General features: G+C 38.8%; 1 protein-coding gene across 2 annotated transcripts in view; it reads right to left on the minus strand.

The window, feature by feature from the left end:
• TRAPPC10 (trafficking protein particle complex subunit 10) overlaps window positions 1-15,357 on the minus strand; it is a 44,527-nt gene continuing 29,170 nt past the window's right edge. For both annotated transcript variants that reach the window (XM_063344558.1, XM_063344566.1), the window contains 10 exons: window positions 13,275-13,789; window positions 9,436-9,577; window positions 8,157-8,315; window positions 6,815-7,044; window positions 5,890-5,990; window positions 5,309-5,435; window positions 3,577-3,747; window positions 2,098-2,275; window positions 1,506-1,700; window positions 1-696 (listed from right to left, as the gene is read on the minus strand). In XM_063344558.1, coding sequence (XP_063200628.1) covers window positions 458-696; window positions 1,506-1,700; window positions 2,098-2,275; window positions 3,577-3,747; window positions 5,309-5,435; window positions 5,890-5,990; window positions 6,815-7,044; window positions 8,157-8,315; window positions 9,436-9,577; window positions 13,275-13,789 — 2,057 coding nt within the window. In that variant the 3' untranslated portion in view covers window positions 1-457. The remainder of the gene's footprint in view (window positions 697-1,505; window positions 1,701-2,097; window positions 2,276-3,576; window positions 3,748-5,308; window positions 5,436-5,889; window positions 5,991-6,814; window positions 7,045-8,156; window positions 8,316-9,435; window positions 9,578-13,274; window positions 13,790-15,357) is intronic.

The raw sequence follows: 15,357 nt of genomic DNA on the forward strand, positions 1-15,357 counted from the left end.
TTTGTTGTGTTTCTGGCACATGTGTGGAAAAGCCTGTAAATTATTACATAAAAATCCAAGATTCGGATAATTATCGTCACCCAACTCTAAATTCTAAAATATGTACGAAGCGTGAAATTTCTCAGCTGCCAGACAAAAATAAAGTGGTCCAAGTATTTGGAGTTTTTGTTTTTGTTGCCCTGTGTGGTGATGCAGGATGTGACCGAAGGGAGAAAACCCAATAGCTTACACAAAACATACTGAAGTGGCGATATAAACTAGCTGACACAAGCTTCACTGTACATTTAAATTGATACAATTGTCTGGTGCTTCCATGGCCAGGACATGTTGAGTGCCATAGGTCTCCTTAGAGTTAGAATGTTACAACAAAGACTAATCAGGTCATAATATCCTTTAAAGTGCTTTCATATCCAGTTTCTAATGGGGTTTTTGTTTTCCTTCTTTTCATACCGCGTTGTCACGTGACATTGACTTCCAGAACATGGTCGTCCTTGCTGGGAATGACAAGTATTTGCATACCCGTGCTGCAGTTGAAGACCTGACCAGATGAAAAGGATTGCAGACGGGGCATTGGCAAACCTTTATGTTCCCCGCTAGCCGTGGAATGCAAGCTACCTCTGCTCCTTATGCTGCTGCTGTCAGCCTGATCATCCATATTCTTGTCCACAGATAGGTTATCGTTTTCAATCCAGCTATCTGTTTAAAACAAAAGACCCACAGTTTTATTCTACAGAGCGATTAAGCAACTTAAAAATTATTTCGGAGCTCAGATGCGCAGTCAGTTTACCGCATGTTAACAGTTACTGATCATCTCTGCTGAAGTTAACAGTCTGTGCACGCTTTTGGCCTGCAGCAGACGTAACAGTGAATTATATTGGTTTCTAAGGAAAATTTGAGTAGCATTACCTCATGTTTGTCACAGGCTAGAAGGGTGGACCCTGGCAGTTCCTGCTGACAAACGGTAAATTGCTTGCACAGGTGAATTCTCACTACAGTGCTGGGACTACTCAACAGTACACATAAACATACTAGGTCGCTGTGGTAATTTAAATTCTTCACCTCATCTGGTCTATATGCCACAAATTTTCAGCAGTTCTTTTATTTTTTACTTAATCCTTTCAAAAACTGGTAAAAAATGTCCAAGTCAATGAAGACACAGCAGACGTGCAGTTTACAGACAACGAAACCGCACGATTAGAGGGTTTATCAAGTAGTTTTCACTTAATTATAAATCCAGTGACAACTAATTTGCACAATAATCTTTAAAGGAAATATAAGAAAACAACACATTTATTATTCCTCCTCACAGATTAAGACTGCAACCCCAATTCAAAGTTCCCATTAGAACAACATTTTATAAGTTCCAAACCAGAACTGTGAGTGAAGGTAAGTAACAAAGACACTCAATTAGCACACTTCCTTGCATTGCTTTTCTCTTTACACAAGAACACAGGAGAAGCAGAATCAGACTTCTGCAAGTAGCCATGTAGTCAAGATAGCTTTACCAGCATCAAGTTGCATGGAGTGAGCAGAATGGTGAGGGAGGTATTTAAACAATCTGACATCAGGAAAAGGTAGACATCCAGCAAACAGTGGCATCACTTCCATGTGGACTTTGTGAGTTGCTCGAGCCGCAACAGGCATCGATATCACTCCAGAACTTTTTCCACAGACTGCCCAGTTACTACTGTTGTCAACAACTGCAAGAATAAAGAGCAAGCACTATAAAGATCTTTCCTGAAAAATGGAGAACCTTCAGTATAGTTTTAGAGCACTTTTAAAATCAGTATTTTAGCAACACCTAAGAGCTTTTATAGGTGAAGAGTTATTCAAGTTAAGAAAACAGCCCTACACAAAAGGGACCATAGCTGGGCCTCAAGCAAGTATCCAGCCAGTCTGAACAACATTTATATTTCACTTGAAGACAGATTAATGAGGAAAAATGAAACATTCTCAGTCTAGCAAAATGAAAACTGCTTTACTGAGCAGCCGTACTCACAATACAAGAATATATGCCATAGAAAATCAGGCAGATGTCATTATCAAGACAAAGCTACTGGGGAATTTTGTCAATATGCTTAAGAAAAATATTCCTACCTTCATACATAAGTTTTGTTGTGCAATATCCATCTGATTCTGTTAATGCTTCATCTCTGTCAACTTCTGAGAGGTCAACAAGTCGTGTGATTGACACCTCTAAAGAGCAGAGTGAGCCTGTTTTACAATACTCTGCCCCCAGTGGTGGAAAAATTTCAGTTTTCACATGATACAATGTCTGTCAGGAAGAAAATAGTGCTGTTATCAAGAAAAAAGGGGTGTTTTACTTGTGCTTAGAATGAACTGGACAATTGATACAGTACAAACTCAACCTTACATTTAACATCCATTAAATCTTTTTAATGCCAGATTCAGTTATAAGTAATTTTCACTTCATTATCTTGCTCAGTTTGAGAAAATAATCAAAACCAAATTTGATTCAATCTATTTTTGATACCAGCAGCGAGCATACCATTTTTCACTTCACTTCTGTGCTTTGACTCAGTCTTTCAATGCTCCTAAGTGGACACAAATCTTCTCACTATTTAAACAAACTTTTACTAGTTTCTTGGCTCCTCACTTTCCAGACGCATCACTCAGATTCTGAGTAACACAGGAGAACTACTTCATCACTCTTACCATCATAGTCCCTACACTATCAAAGAGCTAATTTTTAATTATTACAAAATTGAATTTCTACCAAAATCCCCCACTGTTTAACACAGTTACTTCTCTTTAAAAACTCCAGAAACATGCTGATACAGGTGCCAAGAAATGCCAGTTACATGCCAGTAGGTAACCAAATACCTAAAATATTGCTCAATGCCAGTCTGTAATAAGTGGGTAGAAAACAAAGCAACACCGAAAACAGAAAAAAGGATTTAATCAAATGAGTCTTCTCATGCTGCTACTTTTTACCCAAGCATCAAAAAGGGTTAACACAAGACTGAATTTAGAGATGAGATTAAATAATGTTGATAAAATTCTTTTAATAGGAAGTTATATCTAGCCTATAAACTTCCTAGCTGATCAAAGGAATAAAAAGTTTGTCCATAAAGGGAAAGAAACATTTAAGATAATGGCCTAGAAAACCCTAAATATTTCATTAGAGGAGTTCATCTCAAGCACTAGGAAAAACAACTCAAATGCTTTCAATAGCGAAGATTTTTTGGAAATTGCCATTTGCTTTGCAGAGCACAGTCTTAAGCCAGAAGGGAAAAAGCACTCAGTAATCTAAGGAGAGTTTCCATGGCACAAGCCCAGGAAGGCAAAAACACAGAAAAAAAATGAAACGAGATCAAGGATACTTGCACAAGTGTTATGTTTTCCCCCAGTTCCCACTCCAGTGGCAAGTATATGATTCCACCACATATCAGGCCTCAGTTCTATCGATCAACAAACTGGCTTTCCAATGATTCTAAGTAGGTATCAATCTCATGAGGTAAACAGAAGTTTTCTAATATATTTCTTGACTTTCCCTTTCCATATATTAGGAAACCATATTCAGTTAACACATGCTGTACTTAGAAGAGTACTTACAAAAAAATTTTCCACTTGGAATTCATAAGTGAACGGCTTCAGGGTAAAAGACTGTTCTTCAGAGGTAGCTGGACAAAAGCTGACTGAAAACAGGCACTGCAAGGAGAGAGGAAGCTCTTTCGTCCACTTCAATTCCCATACAAAGAATATTGATTGCTTACTGTATATGACCTGAAAGAGAATGTTTATAGTATTAGCTCCTTCCTTCCTCTGAAAAAGAAGTGGAAACACACATACATATGTTTGTCTGTTCTGGCATTAATATAGTTTATAAAAACAAATTACCTGTTTAGTGTTAAATAAAGCACTAGGGAAAATACGCAACCAAAATAACTAGTAGTGATTTTTTTTTTTTTTTTAAACAACGCGCATCTAATTAAAAGGAGGGATACATTTCACTGTCAGAATCAATGCTTCAAGAGAGAAGACTTCACATTCAAGTATGTGTGAAAAATATCTTATTCAAATGTCAAATTAAGTGCAAGGTCCTCAATCTGGGTCGGAGCAATCCCAAGAACCGATATAGTCTGGGCAGCGACTGGCTTGAGAGCAGCCCTGAAGAAAAGGACTTGGGGGTGCTGGTGGACGAGAGGCTCAACATGAGCCGTCAGTGTGCACTAGCAGCCCAGAAAGCCAATCGTATCCTGGGCTGCATCAGGAGAAGCATGGCCAGCAGGTCAAGGGAGGCGATTCTCCCCCTCTACTCTGGTGAGACCCCACCTGGAGTACTGAGTCCAATTCTGGAGCCCCTACTACAAGAGAGATATGGACATGCTGGAACGTGTCCAGAGAAGGGCCATGAGGATGATCAGAGGGCTGGAGCACCTCTCCTATGAGGACAGACTGAGGGAGTTGGGGTTGTTCAGTCTGCAGAAAAGAAGGCTCCGAGGAGACCTTATAGCGGCCTACCAGTATCTTAAGGGGGCCTACAAGAAAGCTGGTGAGGGACTTTTTAGGATGTCAGGTAATGGTAGGACTAGAGGGAATGGATTAAAACTAGAGATGGGACGATTCAGACTGGACGTTAGGAAGAAGTTCTTCACCATGAGGGTGGTGAGACACTGGAACAGGTTGTCCAGAGAGGTGGTAAAAGCCCCCCCATCCCTGGAATTTTTTAAGGCCAGGCTGGACGGGGCTCTGAGCAACCTGATCTAGTGGGATGTGTCCCTGCCCACGGCAGGGGGGTTGGAACTGGATATCTTTAAGGTCCCTTCCAACCCAAACCATTCTATGATTCTATATCAATAATGTTTGTATATACTTTCCCTAGGCACCAAGAATGACCAATTTAATATCACGTTCAGAAAAGGCTGAAAGAAGTCTCAAGGGGACTGTTTTGCAACTTAACTAGTTTACAGCAGTATTTAATTGGAAAATGGTCTCCACCTGATTTTTTCCTAAAACCTAATAACAAATGGCAGCTGTAAGATGAACAAATTAAATGTTAACAGTGATGTTATACTGCTTTACATAAGGCAAATGGGAAAGTTTGAAAAACTTATCTAATAATCTTTGCAAGTTTTAGAATTTAATCGGAGATCTACAGGTGTAAATGCCTTCTAAAGAATCTTTAAGAATCAAAGTTACTCAGGACTACAAAGGTCTTACTATCAGTTATGAGCCTTACTTACTACAAAAATCTATGTGCAGAAGTGCTAAGAATTTCACTAAAAGAAGTTTCATCTAGCAGAACTGCCAACGAGCTCATAAACTGCCAAGTGAATCTTTTTACCTGTTGAGATTCAGGGTTCAGAGGTACCAGCTGCAAATCTGTACAGTCAGCAGAATTTTTTAGGCTGTAGTCTGAAAGCTGGAAACAGAGTTCTGACAAATTCTGGACACAGACTTGCACATATTTCCTGAAAAACATGACACAGTTTGTTCAACAGAAGTTGAATAGTTACATTGAAAGAGCACACATCCATAAAATGGTTTTCAAAGTGCACAGCTGAAGCAAAACCAGAATGGCAGGTATATTTGTTTCTTTCAGTCTTTTCCTCAGTACTTACGAGTCTGTAGAAACAAGGCTGTAAAACATCCTCTTTCATATTAAATGACAACAAGTAACTACACAGAAATAGGCTAGCTTGGTTTATCTTGTGGTCTTATTTCAAAAATAGCTGAAACCACACATTTGTTTTATTGTTATGAAAGAACACCAGAGGAAATGCACAAGCTTCCAATGGGAAGCTGTGTACGATAACAGAAGCCCAACTTAAAAAAAAAAAAGGCTGCTATAAACATTACTTATGAAACTCCAGCTCCATATTTTGTAAGAAGAAAGAAACAATAAATAATTAATGAGTACATTACCGTTTGCCAGCCGACAATAAGGAATGCTTGGCATTAAAAGGTATGCAGAATGTTAACGCAATAATAGTAGAGTAAATCGACCAAGGACAATCAATGGTTACCTAAAGGAAAAAGGGAACAAATTTCTTATTCTTAATGGTCTTTGGCATAACAATTTTGCTTTTCTTCTCATTTCTAAGCAAAACTTTTCTCAGCAAGTGTCTACAGCTAACGCATCCAGAAGATGAAGACGAAAAAAAAATTAAATTAAAAACCAAAAATCAGTATGTCAAAACCTATAGGTTTTTGTTTTCCTGTGAGTGAGATATGAAATCTCAAAGAAGCTTTTCCTGTGGAAACTGACATACCCAGTTCTGAAGACTAGAAATAAAAGAAGGGGAATAGAAGAAAGAAAAGATTAGAGTACGCTAATAATACACCAATAGCATCTTAATATAATAATTTGGTAGAAGGTCAATATCAAATAAATTGCTATAAGATCTATTTCTGAAATGTCTTTATAATACTTTAAATATATAAGCATAAGCTCAAAATATTTAAAAAAAGATGTATTTAAGGTATATTTGATTTAACTTGAAGTAGCACACTTAAGTGAAGAATTTTTCCTGAAGCGAATGTTGCCATTCTTCCGATTTTAAAGTATGTATATTTAACAACATATTTTTATATGCAGAGATAAAAAATAAAAATCTTTTGTCACATCCCATTTTAGCAATGCTAGTCTACAGCCATTCCTTTTTACCTGACTCTTCACACACAAGGATACACAGCAACACACTTGGTCAATTTTAACAAGGAGTAACACTTTGAAAGGTGACGGTTTTGAGATCATTTCAGTGTTCCATCACCCCCGCTTCTATTTTGTGAAGCGTATGCCCCTGTGATCAAATAGATCACATAATAAAAATGTTAAATTGCATCTTACTTTTTGGTCAACAGTAGCCATGCAGTTGTCTTGTTTCTGCTTCTCTTTGTTTTTTCTGTGAACTTCTTTATTTGTAGCATTTTCTTTCTCTGCTGCAGATTCTGTGGCTGATGGCAAATACATGACTTCTAGTTCAAATTCAATCACGTGATATGCAGGAGCCACTGGCAAACTGATGCTTGTGATCTTTTCAGAAGACTGAATCCTTAATGATGATTCTGAGATCTTTTCTACAGTTGCGTAGAATGGGGGGAAGAAAGTAGCTTTAAAACCCATTTATCCCTTCCCAATTTTCATTTTAATCTGTAACTACATAATGCAACTAGCTTAAAAAGCTAAGTGTTGCAGAAAAATACGTGGTGCCATAACCATTTCCTAGCAAGACCTCCATGTTTGCAAAAACAGCAACAAGAAACCATGTTTTGCAACTCCACGGTAACCTCTTCAAATGAGCTATAATCCACACATCTTAAATACCACCGCTGTTCACACTTTCCCAACACTAGCGCCCTATCCTTCTTAAACTGCAGGAAGATAACTGCCTCATTCCGTGTAACAGTCCCTTCCAATGTTCAAGAAAGAACCGAGAGGGCAATTTGATAACAAGCTTCAAACTAGCTGAAGAGCTACTTTAGTCCATCACATGATACCTACTGAAGTTTTTACAACGTCCCGCACTTCTTTAGTTTCATAATCTCACTTCAAGCAAACTTACAACTTACTGAACACACACGCATCAGTATTCTTGGTCATCATTCACCATCTGTCTTTAAAATACTACACATGGGATGCCTCTGTATAGTCTATTTCTTAATTTTATCAAGTCTGTTTTCCATTTATGTAAAAGTTGCTTGAGTTTGAGCAACTGAGGAGACTATATAGTACTTATGGTTGGAAAAAAAGGAATTAGGATGTGATCTGTTTAGATGAAACGCCATCCAAAGAAAGTGCTCCATTTACATAGAGTACTATGTAAAAACCTACCTACAACTACCTCAATAAAAATGGTCCAGTTAAAATAGAGCCCACATAGTAACAAAAGATCACCATCATTCACTTGGAAATCATGACAGATGCTGACCTCAGCAGCAGCTTCACCATGCCTACTGAATTTCATCAATGAAAGTAAAAGTTGTTCAGCTATGTTTGCTGAAAAGTTCATACTACTACTTCGAGGGTGAAAGTTTAAGACCTTTCTTGCACTGAAGTCCCTAGAATTTTTCTTAATAATGACTATGAACAAGGCAGTGTCAGGGTTCTTAATGCTCTAAGTACAGGTTTACTTCAGGATTACTGAATTCTCAGCCATTCAAAGACTATTAATTTTTACTTCATTGCTTACCTCTGGTGTTGGAATAGATCACGGCCTTGCTCTCCGGATGGTACAGAATAGGCATGGCATCCGCGTTACTGAGCTGCAAAGTATCGCCATTCTTCATGCTGTAGTGACCAGTAGTCACCGTGAATTTTACCTTCTGGGGAATGCCAGCCAAAAGGCTATCTGAGGAAGAAAGAGAGAATTGTTAACAGTACTCATCAGTAGATGGTTACAATGCACTGTTAAGGCTTGTAAGTAATATTCCCAGACAATTTGCCACACATATTAGGTTAACTTAAAAGTGTGGAGTTTTGATGTTATGCAACACATTAAACCTAGCTCAGATACATCGGTATGGAGAAACTGGCTGCTTCAACACACAGTTTCTTGGATGGCTTAGAGCAGCTGGTTCACATACTGCGTACCTCTGGCAGCACAGAATTCAGTGAAATAACAAAAAGCTTAGTAAGTTCTTTGGGATGATTGTTAAATTCTCCAGGTTGCAGACAGCTTTATGTTTTTGCATGTACGATGCCAGTCACACCCACATGCTGTATTTACATAATCAAGATAACAAGAATACTAGTATGCACACACGCTCTCAAACATCTGAATCACAACCATCAATTCCATGGGAGTAGCTAACTTGATTAATGCCCAATATGCCTGTCCTTCCTTCACCACACATTGCAAGCCCTGTAACTGGAATGATAGCACAAAATGCATATTAACTTCTCAACTGCCTCAGTTAATAGCCTGAAAACAAAACGGCTATTAACTTCCATTTATAAACTTTAATAAACTCTACAACAAGTAATGCTCAGCTGTCCATGAAACTAATGGATGCATTCGGTATTAAATTTCAATAAGTTTATATTATCATGTCTAGTAGAAAAATCCCAGTTCTTACGCATTTCTCTTACATACCAAAGAGACACAGCGTCACAGAACTAACCAGTAAGGACTTCCATCAATTACAAATCTAAATATTCACTTCTAATCAGTGTACCAGCTCAAATCATACCTGGTATTTAAGTGACAGTGCTACATGTTCAAATTCATGTTCAAAAGTGACACTGCATATTTCAGAGCGAAGCACCAAAATTAGTTGTTGAAAACTAGCCGTCATCGACAGAGCGTACTTGATGGATAATTTGAAAAGTGAGAATTTATTTTAGACTCAAAATTAAGAGTAAGGCAAAAAAAATTCTGAGCAATATTCAAGTCAGAAAAAGCTTTATCTAGTCCCACGAGAATACAACAGAAATCATCAAAACAACTTCAGCATAGCAACTGTACCTACCAGTCATTGGTTCCACTTTTAGCTGGGGCTCCTGAGAATATACATCATACTGCACAATTGGGTAAATATGAAGAAGGACAAACTGTACTTTTCCCACTGAGGTGCACAGTTGCCTGAGTGTGTACGTCCCAGGTTCTTTGGCCTTTGAAGAAAACATTTGAATGGATTTTTCGATTTAGGAAATATTTCTAGAACAAAACATCTACGAAAGAACAGCATGTTCGCAGCTCATTTCTATCAGATTCTTTGCATTTGTAAATTAAAATGAAAGACTTGTTCTCTAAGTGACAAGATTTTCACAAAGGAGCACCTTTTACCCCGTTAAGATAGAAGCTCTAGAGTGCTGGCTGATTCAAGAAAAAACATCATAAGTAATCATCGGAATAATTATTATAGTAACTATGCTGTCAAACGGTTATTTTGGGGTGCTTTTGGTCTTGTTACTTGGTTGGCTCCCACCCCCCCTCCAGTGCCACATACATTAAAATATAATAAATATAATTACAGTTATTAAGTACTGAAATTATTTTTAGCAAGCAACAAAATGCTTACTTGGCTAACATTCATAAAAATCCTACAACGTTTATATAAGGCACAGCTTTCATCTCAAGCTACCAATTTCACACACTCCCCACCCCACATCCTGTGTAAATGCTTGCAAAAAAAAAAAAAAAAACCATACATATTTAATTTCAAACTCTTCTCTTACACTGATTAATGGGATTCTAGGTATTTTTCGATAACTTTATAAAAAGGCAATTCTGTAACATCTGCTAGTATATTTATTCTTGATTCTATTTGCTCTTAGCTACTACTGCTAGGGAATGGGAAATGTTTTCTTTCTCCGTGTGCCATCATACCAAGTGTAACACATAAATATTGACGCTGGGTATAATTAAATCTAAAGAATAAGATTAGAAGTTACAGAGAAAAGCTGTTAATGACTTAACATACAAACCTCGCTTACAGAGTTATTGACAAAGCAAATCCTGACTGAAATTCAGTATTATGCATTTTGACATTAAAGTAACTAAATTTTGCCCCTTGAATACTTTATAAACAGAAAAGCACAAGTCAAGTCTTTCATAATATATTACATGCTTTAAACATCAACATAAGATGGGAATATAGGTCTGAAGCATTTAGATAATGCTTTCTGATCTCTCTTAAAGCTTGAAAAAAATATACTAAAAGATTGCTTTCAACATAAATAATGCTAATCATCAGTCCAAGATCTCCCTCTGCATCTTAGAAGCACAGTCATTCCTCTTTCAGTGAAAGCAGTGCAATTAAGCATTACTGTAAGAAAATTTAGAAAACAAGTTGTCAGCAGTTTCTATCCTCTGCCCAGCTATGTAATCCAGCAGAAGCAACACCGTATGCTACTGAGGTAATGGATTTTTAGTAAATATTTTTTTAAATACTGCAGCTCAAGTCTAGAGAAGCTTCCATCCTGTCAGCTAGTTACACACTGTCAAAAGTCATAATACATTCAGATTTTCCCTTTAAGGAGAGATGTCATGCTTTGAACAACTAAGTGAGATGCACACTGAGCAGTCTTCCCATACAAAGTTCTTTCAAGAAAGAAAAGTTGGGGAAAAAAGGAAAGTTATAAGTATAAGGCTGTCCATCCTCCAATAGCCACCAGAAGCATGCAGAACAAGGCAAATTTAAAGCAGAGCTATATCTAGCTTTTCATCCATATCTCTTCTTCGGTGGTTTCAGATTGTGTCCTCATCCCACTAAGCCAAAATGCCTGCTCGGAACAGCTTTATTCTAGTAAGGCTGCTTCACCTGAAATCCACTTCTACATACATGTTAATTTATTTTACATAAAACATATTTGCAGCCACCAAGACCTCTGACATCTCCAAATCCCATTAACTTGCCCCAGTCCTTTGAAAGAATGAGAAACCTAAAGAATCAGGCCAGTAGGTCTTTCGCATGACATTACTGCCATTTCGCATTGTATCATCAGGCACCTGAACTCAACTTCCATCTTGAGATACCTGCTATCCACACAGGTTCCACAATATGCATGTGCACATGTACCAAGCTTCACTCTAAACAAAGTTCTACAACAAGACAGAAATAATTAAAAAAAAAGGGGAAAAAAAAAAGAAGAGAAAGTTAAAATCTGAGGTGTGGACACTTCAAATATGCTAAGGATGCTAAAAGAAACCTCCTGGGCAGCTCTGTCAAGCTATCATAGAATCATATCAATTTTCAGTCATCGAAAGCAGATATGTAGATTCTTTTTTCAAAATCAGTTTTAAAAAAGTGACCAAAGCCAATTTAATCCAATTAGAAAATGTCAAAGCTAGCAGGCAGATATACCATGTATGACTGCAAAATACTTTATCTCTTCATAGCATCCATATCCTTTCTAGCATACAGGCTGGATAATGCTCAGAAAATTAAGCAGTTATGAGACACCTGTTGCATTCCTCATTCTGTTGCCCCATCTCTTGTTAATCATTCAGACGCTGCACTGAATCTCTCAGCATTTTCTCACTCAAGTTTTCCCTATGTTGATGCTCATAATTGTAGTATTGAACTCTACTAAATACTTCCCTAGGAAAGGTTACAGAGGTGGGGAGGGAGATAGAAAGTATTAAAAGAAAACTCAAACAACAGAACAACATTATACTTGAAGCCAGATGCTTCCACTCCTGGAACACCAAAAAGATGGTGAAGTCTTGCTTTTGAGAATGCTTGGCATTTCACTTGCTAGAAATAAGTCAGCAGGTAAATGTCTTTCCCCATTTCATTAAAACAAGGAAACAAACCACAAAACAGCAAAGTGCAAGGCCACAGACTAAATTAACCAGTTTAAAAAAAAACAAAAAAAACAACCAAACCAAAAAACCAAAACCAAACACACACCACAAGCAACAGGACTGGTACTCAAGGCCTGCTGATTTCCAGTTACTATGCATCTAGTAGTAATGCAATGTGAACAGAAGTGATAAGCAATACTGTCTTTAAATATTTCAGCAATTACTGAGAGGAGCTAGCTTGCTGGCGGAAGAATGGGAGGGAAAAAAGTATTACTCCATGTATTAAGCTGACTTAGAGTGCATGTGTAAATTGGGAATTGAGGGAGTTCATACACAACACTCTATGGCAGAGGCAGGACTGTAATCCATTTCCTGAGGGTGGCATTTAGCCGTGACACTCTTATTTTCAGTGTGTTTTGAGGAGTTTGCTCACGCAGATTTAGTCTTCCTGTAGCAGAGAATCCTTATGTTCTTAATCACATAAGGAATGAAAAGACAAGATGAATAATGGGGGCAATCTTAATTCTGACATCTTCTAAATTCAAATATTTGAAGCTGAGCTTAACTTTGTCATACTTCTTGCAGGTAGGTTTACTACATGCATCAAGTGAAGAAAATATTCTACCGCCCTCCACAGTGAAGAACAGGCTATCAACCACACAGTCACTTACTAAGGACTAGAAAATCCATTCCCATTACAATTTTTAAACATTACTCTCAATGAGCTCAACAGCGAAGTACAGTACATTATCTTGTGTATGAATTTATCAGTTTAATTTTTGGCAGCAGTAATCAAGACATTTAAAACATGTTTTGAAAGGGTGGCTAATGATTGGAAATAGGAGAGTCACCTGTACATTTTGGCATAAATGCAACAGCCTTTATTCATGGGAAATTAAGGTCTAGAACAACAAAAAGAAAGCCACAAGGGGAATGGCATCACCCAAGCTATAACAGGAAGCAACAGAGGTACCACTTGGCAGCACTATGCTCTTCCTAGCCAGTGCTTTGAGTTCTTCTTTCATGAGTGCCATGTTCGCTCAACTATAAAAAACTTACCTGAGTATTGAATGTTATTTTATTGACCCCTGGTTCCAGTATTAAGTTGTTGCATTTCAACACATGAGCCCCATCTTCTAAAGTCACCCCAGAGGGTATATCCAGCGAACTGCTGCTCTCTTGCCTTCGTAGAAGCATGTGCACATTTTTGCAGATAATTCCTGCTGTGTTCAAAGAGTTATCTGAGGGACTCCGTTCATACATTTCGTATAGCTCCAGTGCTGGCAAGTTGTTTCTTGACAAAGGAAAGCCTGCAACTTCATTTGGAAAGTTGATAACACCATTGGAAGTTTTGTGCTTAGTGAGCCACTCCGCTGTTTTTCTGTAACTATTTTTTTCAATGCTGAAGTGAACATGGATGGCAATCTGATCCACTTGGACAGGGATGGGCATTTGGCTCAGCAAAGTCAACTCAATAGACAACATTCCACCCACATGGACAACAGCGTTTGCAGGGTCAAAATGTAAAGTTTTCAACTGCGCAAAGGAGTGCATAGGCAATATAACCTTTTGACCTGGAAAGATAAAACCAGGGATTTTATTCTTCTGAAGTGCTGCTGGAGACCAGCAAGTCTTTTCTTTTAAAAATTTAACACCTAGAATTAAACAGATCAACAACTTTTCACAATGAATCCTTTCACAATAAATCAGTGCTTTCATATTTTAGTTTTATCTGGCATAGAAATGAGACTTAAAGATGATGAGATTTCTTTTCTAAGTTACATTACTACAATTTTAGTGCTCAAGCTATTAAAGACAAATAAACTAAGAGAGTGTCTCAGCAGAAGTTTAACATTTCACTACTACATAAAGCATTCTAGACGAACACAGTAGCATAAAGTGACAAATTTCCCAGAGTACATAAATTAAAAGCAAGTACAAGTTTAAGAAACTAATGATCTGACTAGTGCCTTGATCCATCAGCTCTACCATGCAAGGGTTTTTCATTCTCTTTTCTAGACTCCAAAAAACAACACAGAGACAGCACCAAAACTTAATTAAGAAGCAAGTTGTATTGTGTTTGTATGGCAAGGTTTTATTAGCAGGGGTCTACACGGGTGGTTTCTGTGAGAATCTGCTAGAAGCTTCCCCTATGTCCAATAAGGCTAAAGCCCACTGGCTCCAAGATGGACTCACTGCTGGCCAAGCCCAAGCCCATCAGTGGTGGTGGTAGTGCCTCTATGCTAACATATTTAAGAAGGGGAAAACAAAACTGCGCAATTGCAGCCAGAGAGGAGCAAGAATATGTGAAACAACTTTGCAGACACCAAGGTCAGTGAAGGAGGGGGGAGGAGGTGCTCCAGGCACCAGAGCAGAGATTCATTCCCCTGCAGCCTGTGGAGAAGACAATGGTGAGGCAGGCTGTCCCCCTGCAGCCCATGGAGATTATGCAGCTATCCACCTGCAGCCCATTGTGGACCCCATGCTGGAGCAGGTGGATGCCCAAAGGAGGCTGTGATTCTGTGGGAGGCCCACACTGGAGCAGGCTCCTGGTGGGACCCGTGGACCCATGGAGAGAGGAGCCCACACTGGACCAGGTAGCTGGCAGGACTTGCGACCCCATGGGGGACGCACGCTGGAGCGGTCTTTTCCTGAAGGACTGCACCCCGTGGAAGGGACTCATGCTGGAGCCGTTTGTGAAGAGCTGCAGCCCATGGGAAGGACCCACATTGGAGAAGTTTGTGGAGGACTGTCTCCTGTGGGAGGGACCCCACGCTGCAGCAGGGGAAGAGTGTGAGGAGTCCTCCCCCTGAGGGGAAAGGAGAGGCAGAAATCACGCATGAAGCCCCATTCCCTGTCCCCCTGCACTGCTAGGGGGAGGAGATAGAGAATTTGGGAGTAAAGTTGAGCCTAGGAAGAAGGGAGGGGTGGGGGGAAGGTGTTTTTAAGTTTAGTTTTTATTTCTCATTATCCTACTCTGATTTGATTGGTAATAAATTAAATAAATTAAATTTCCCTCAAGTCAGGTCTGTTTTGCCTGTGACAGTAATTGCCGAGTGATCTCCCCCTGTCCTTATCTCGAGCCATGAGCCTTTCATTATATCTTCGCTCCCCTGTCCAGCTGAGGAGGGGAGCGATAGGG

Source organism: Chroicocephalus ridibundus, chromosome 1 (genome assembly GCF_963924245.1).
Source record: "Chroicocephalus ridibundus chromosome 1, bChrRid1.1, whole genome shotgun sequence".
NCBI lineage: Eukaryota > Metazoa > Chordata > Aves > Charadriiformes > Laridae > Chroicocephalus > Chroicocephalus ridibundus.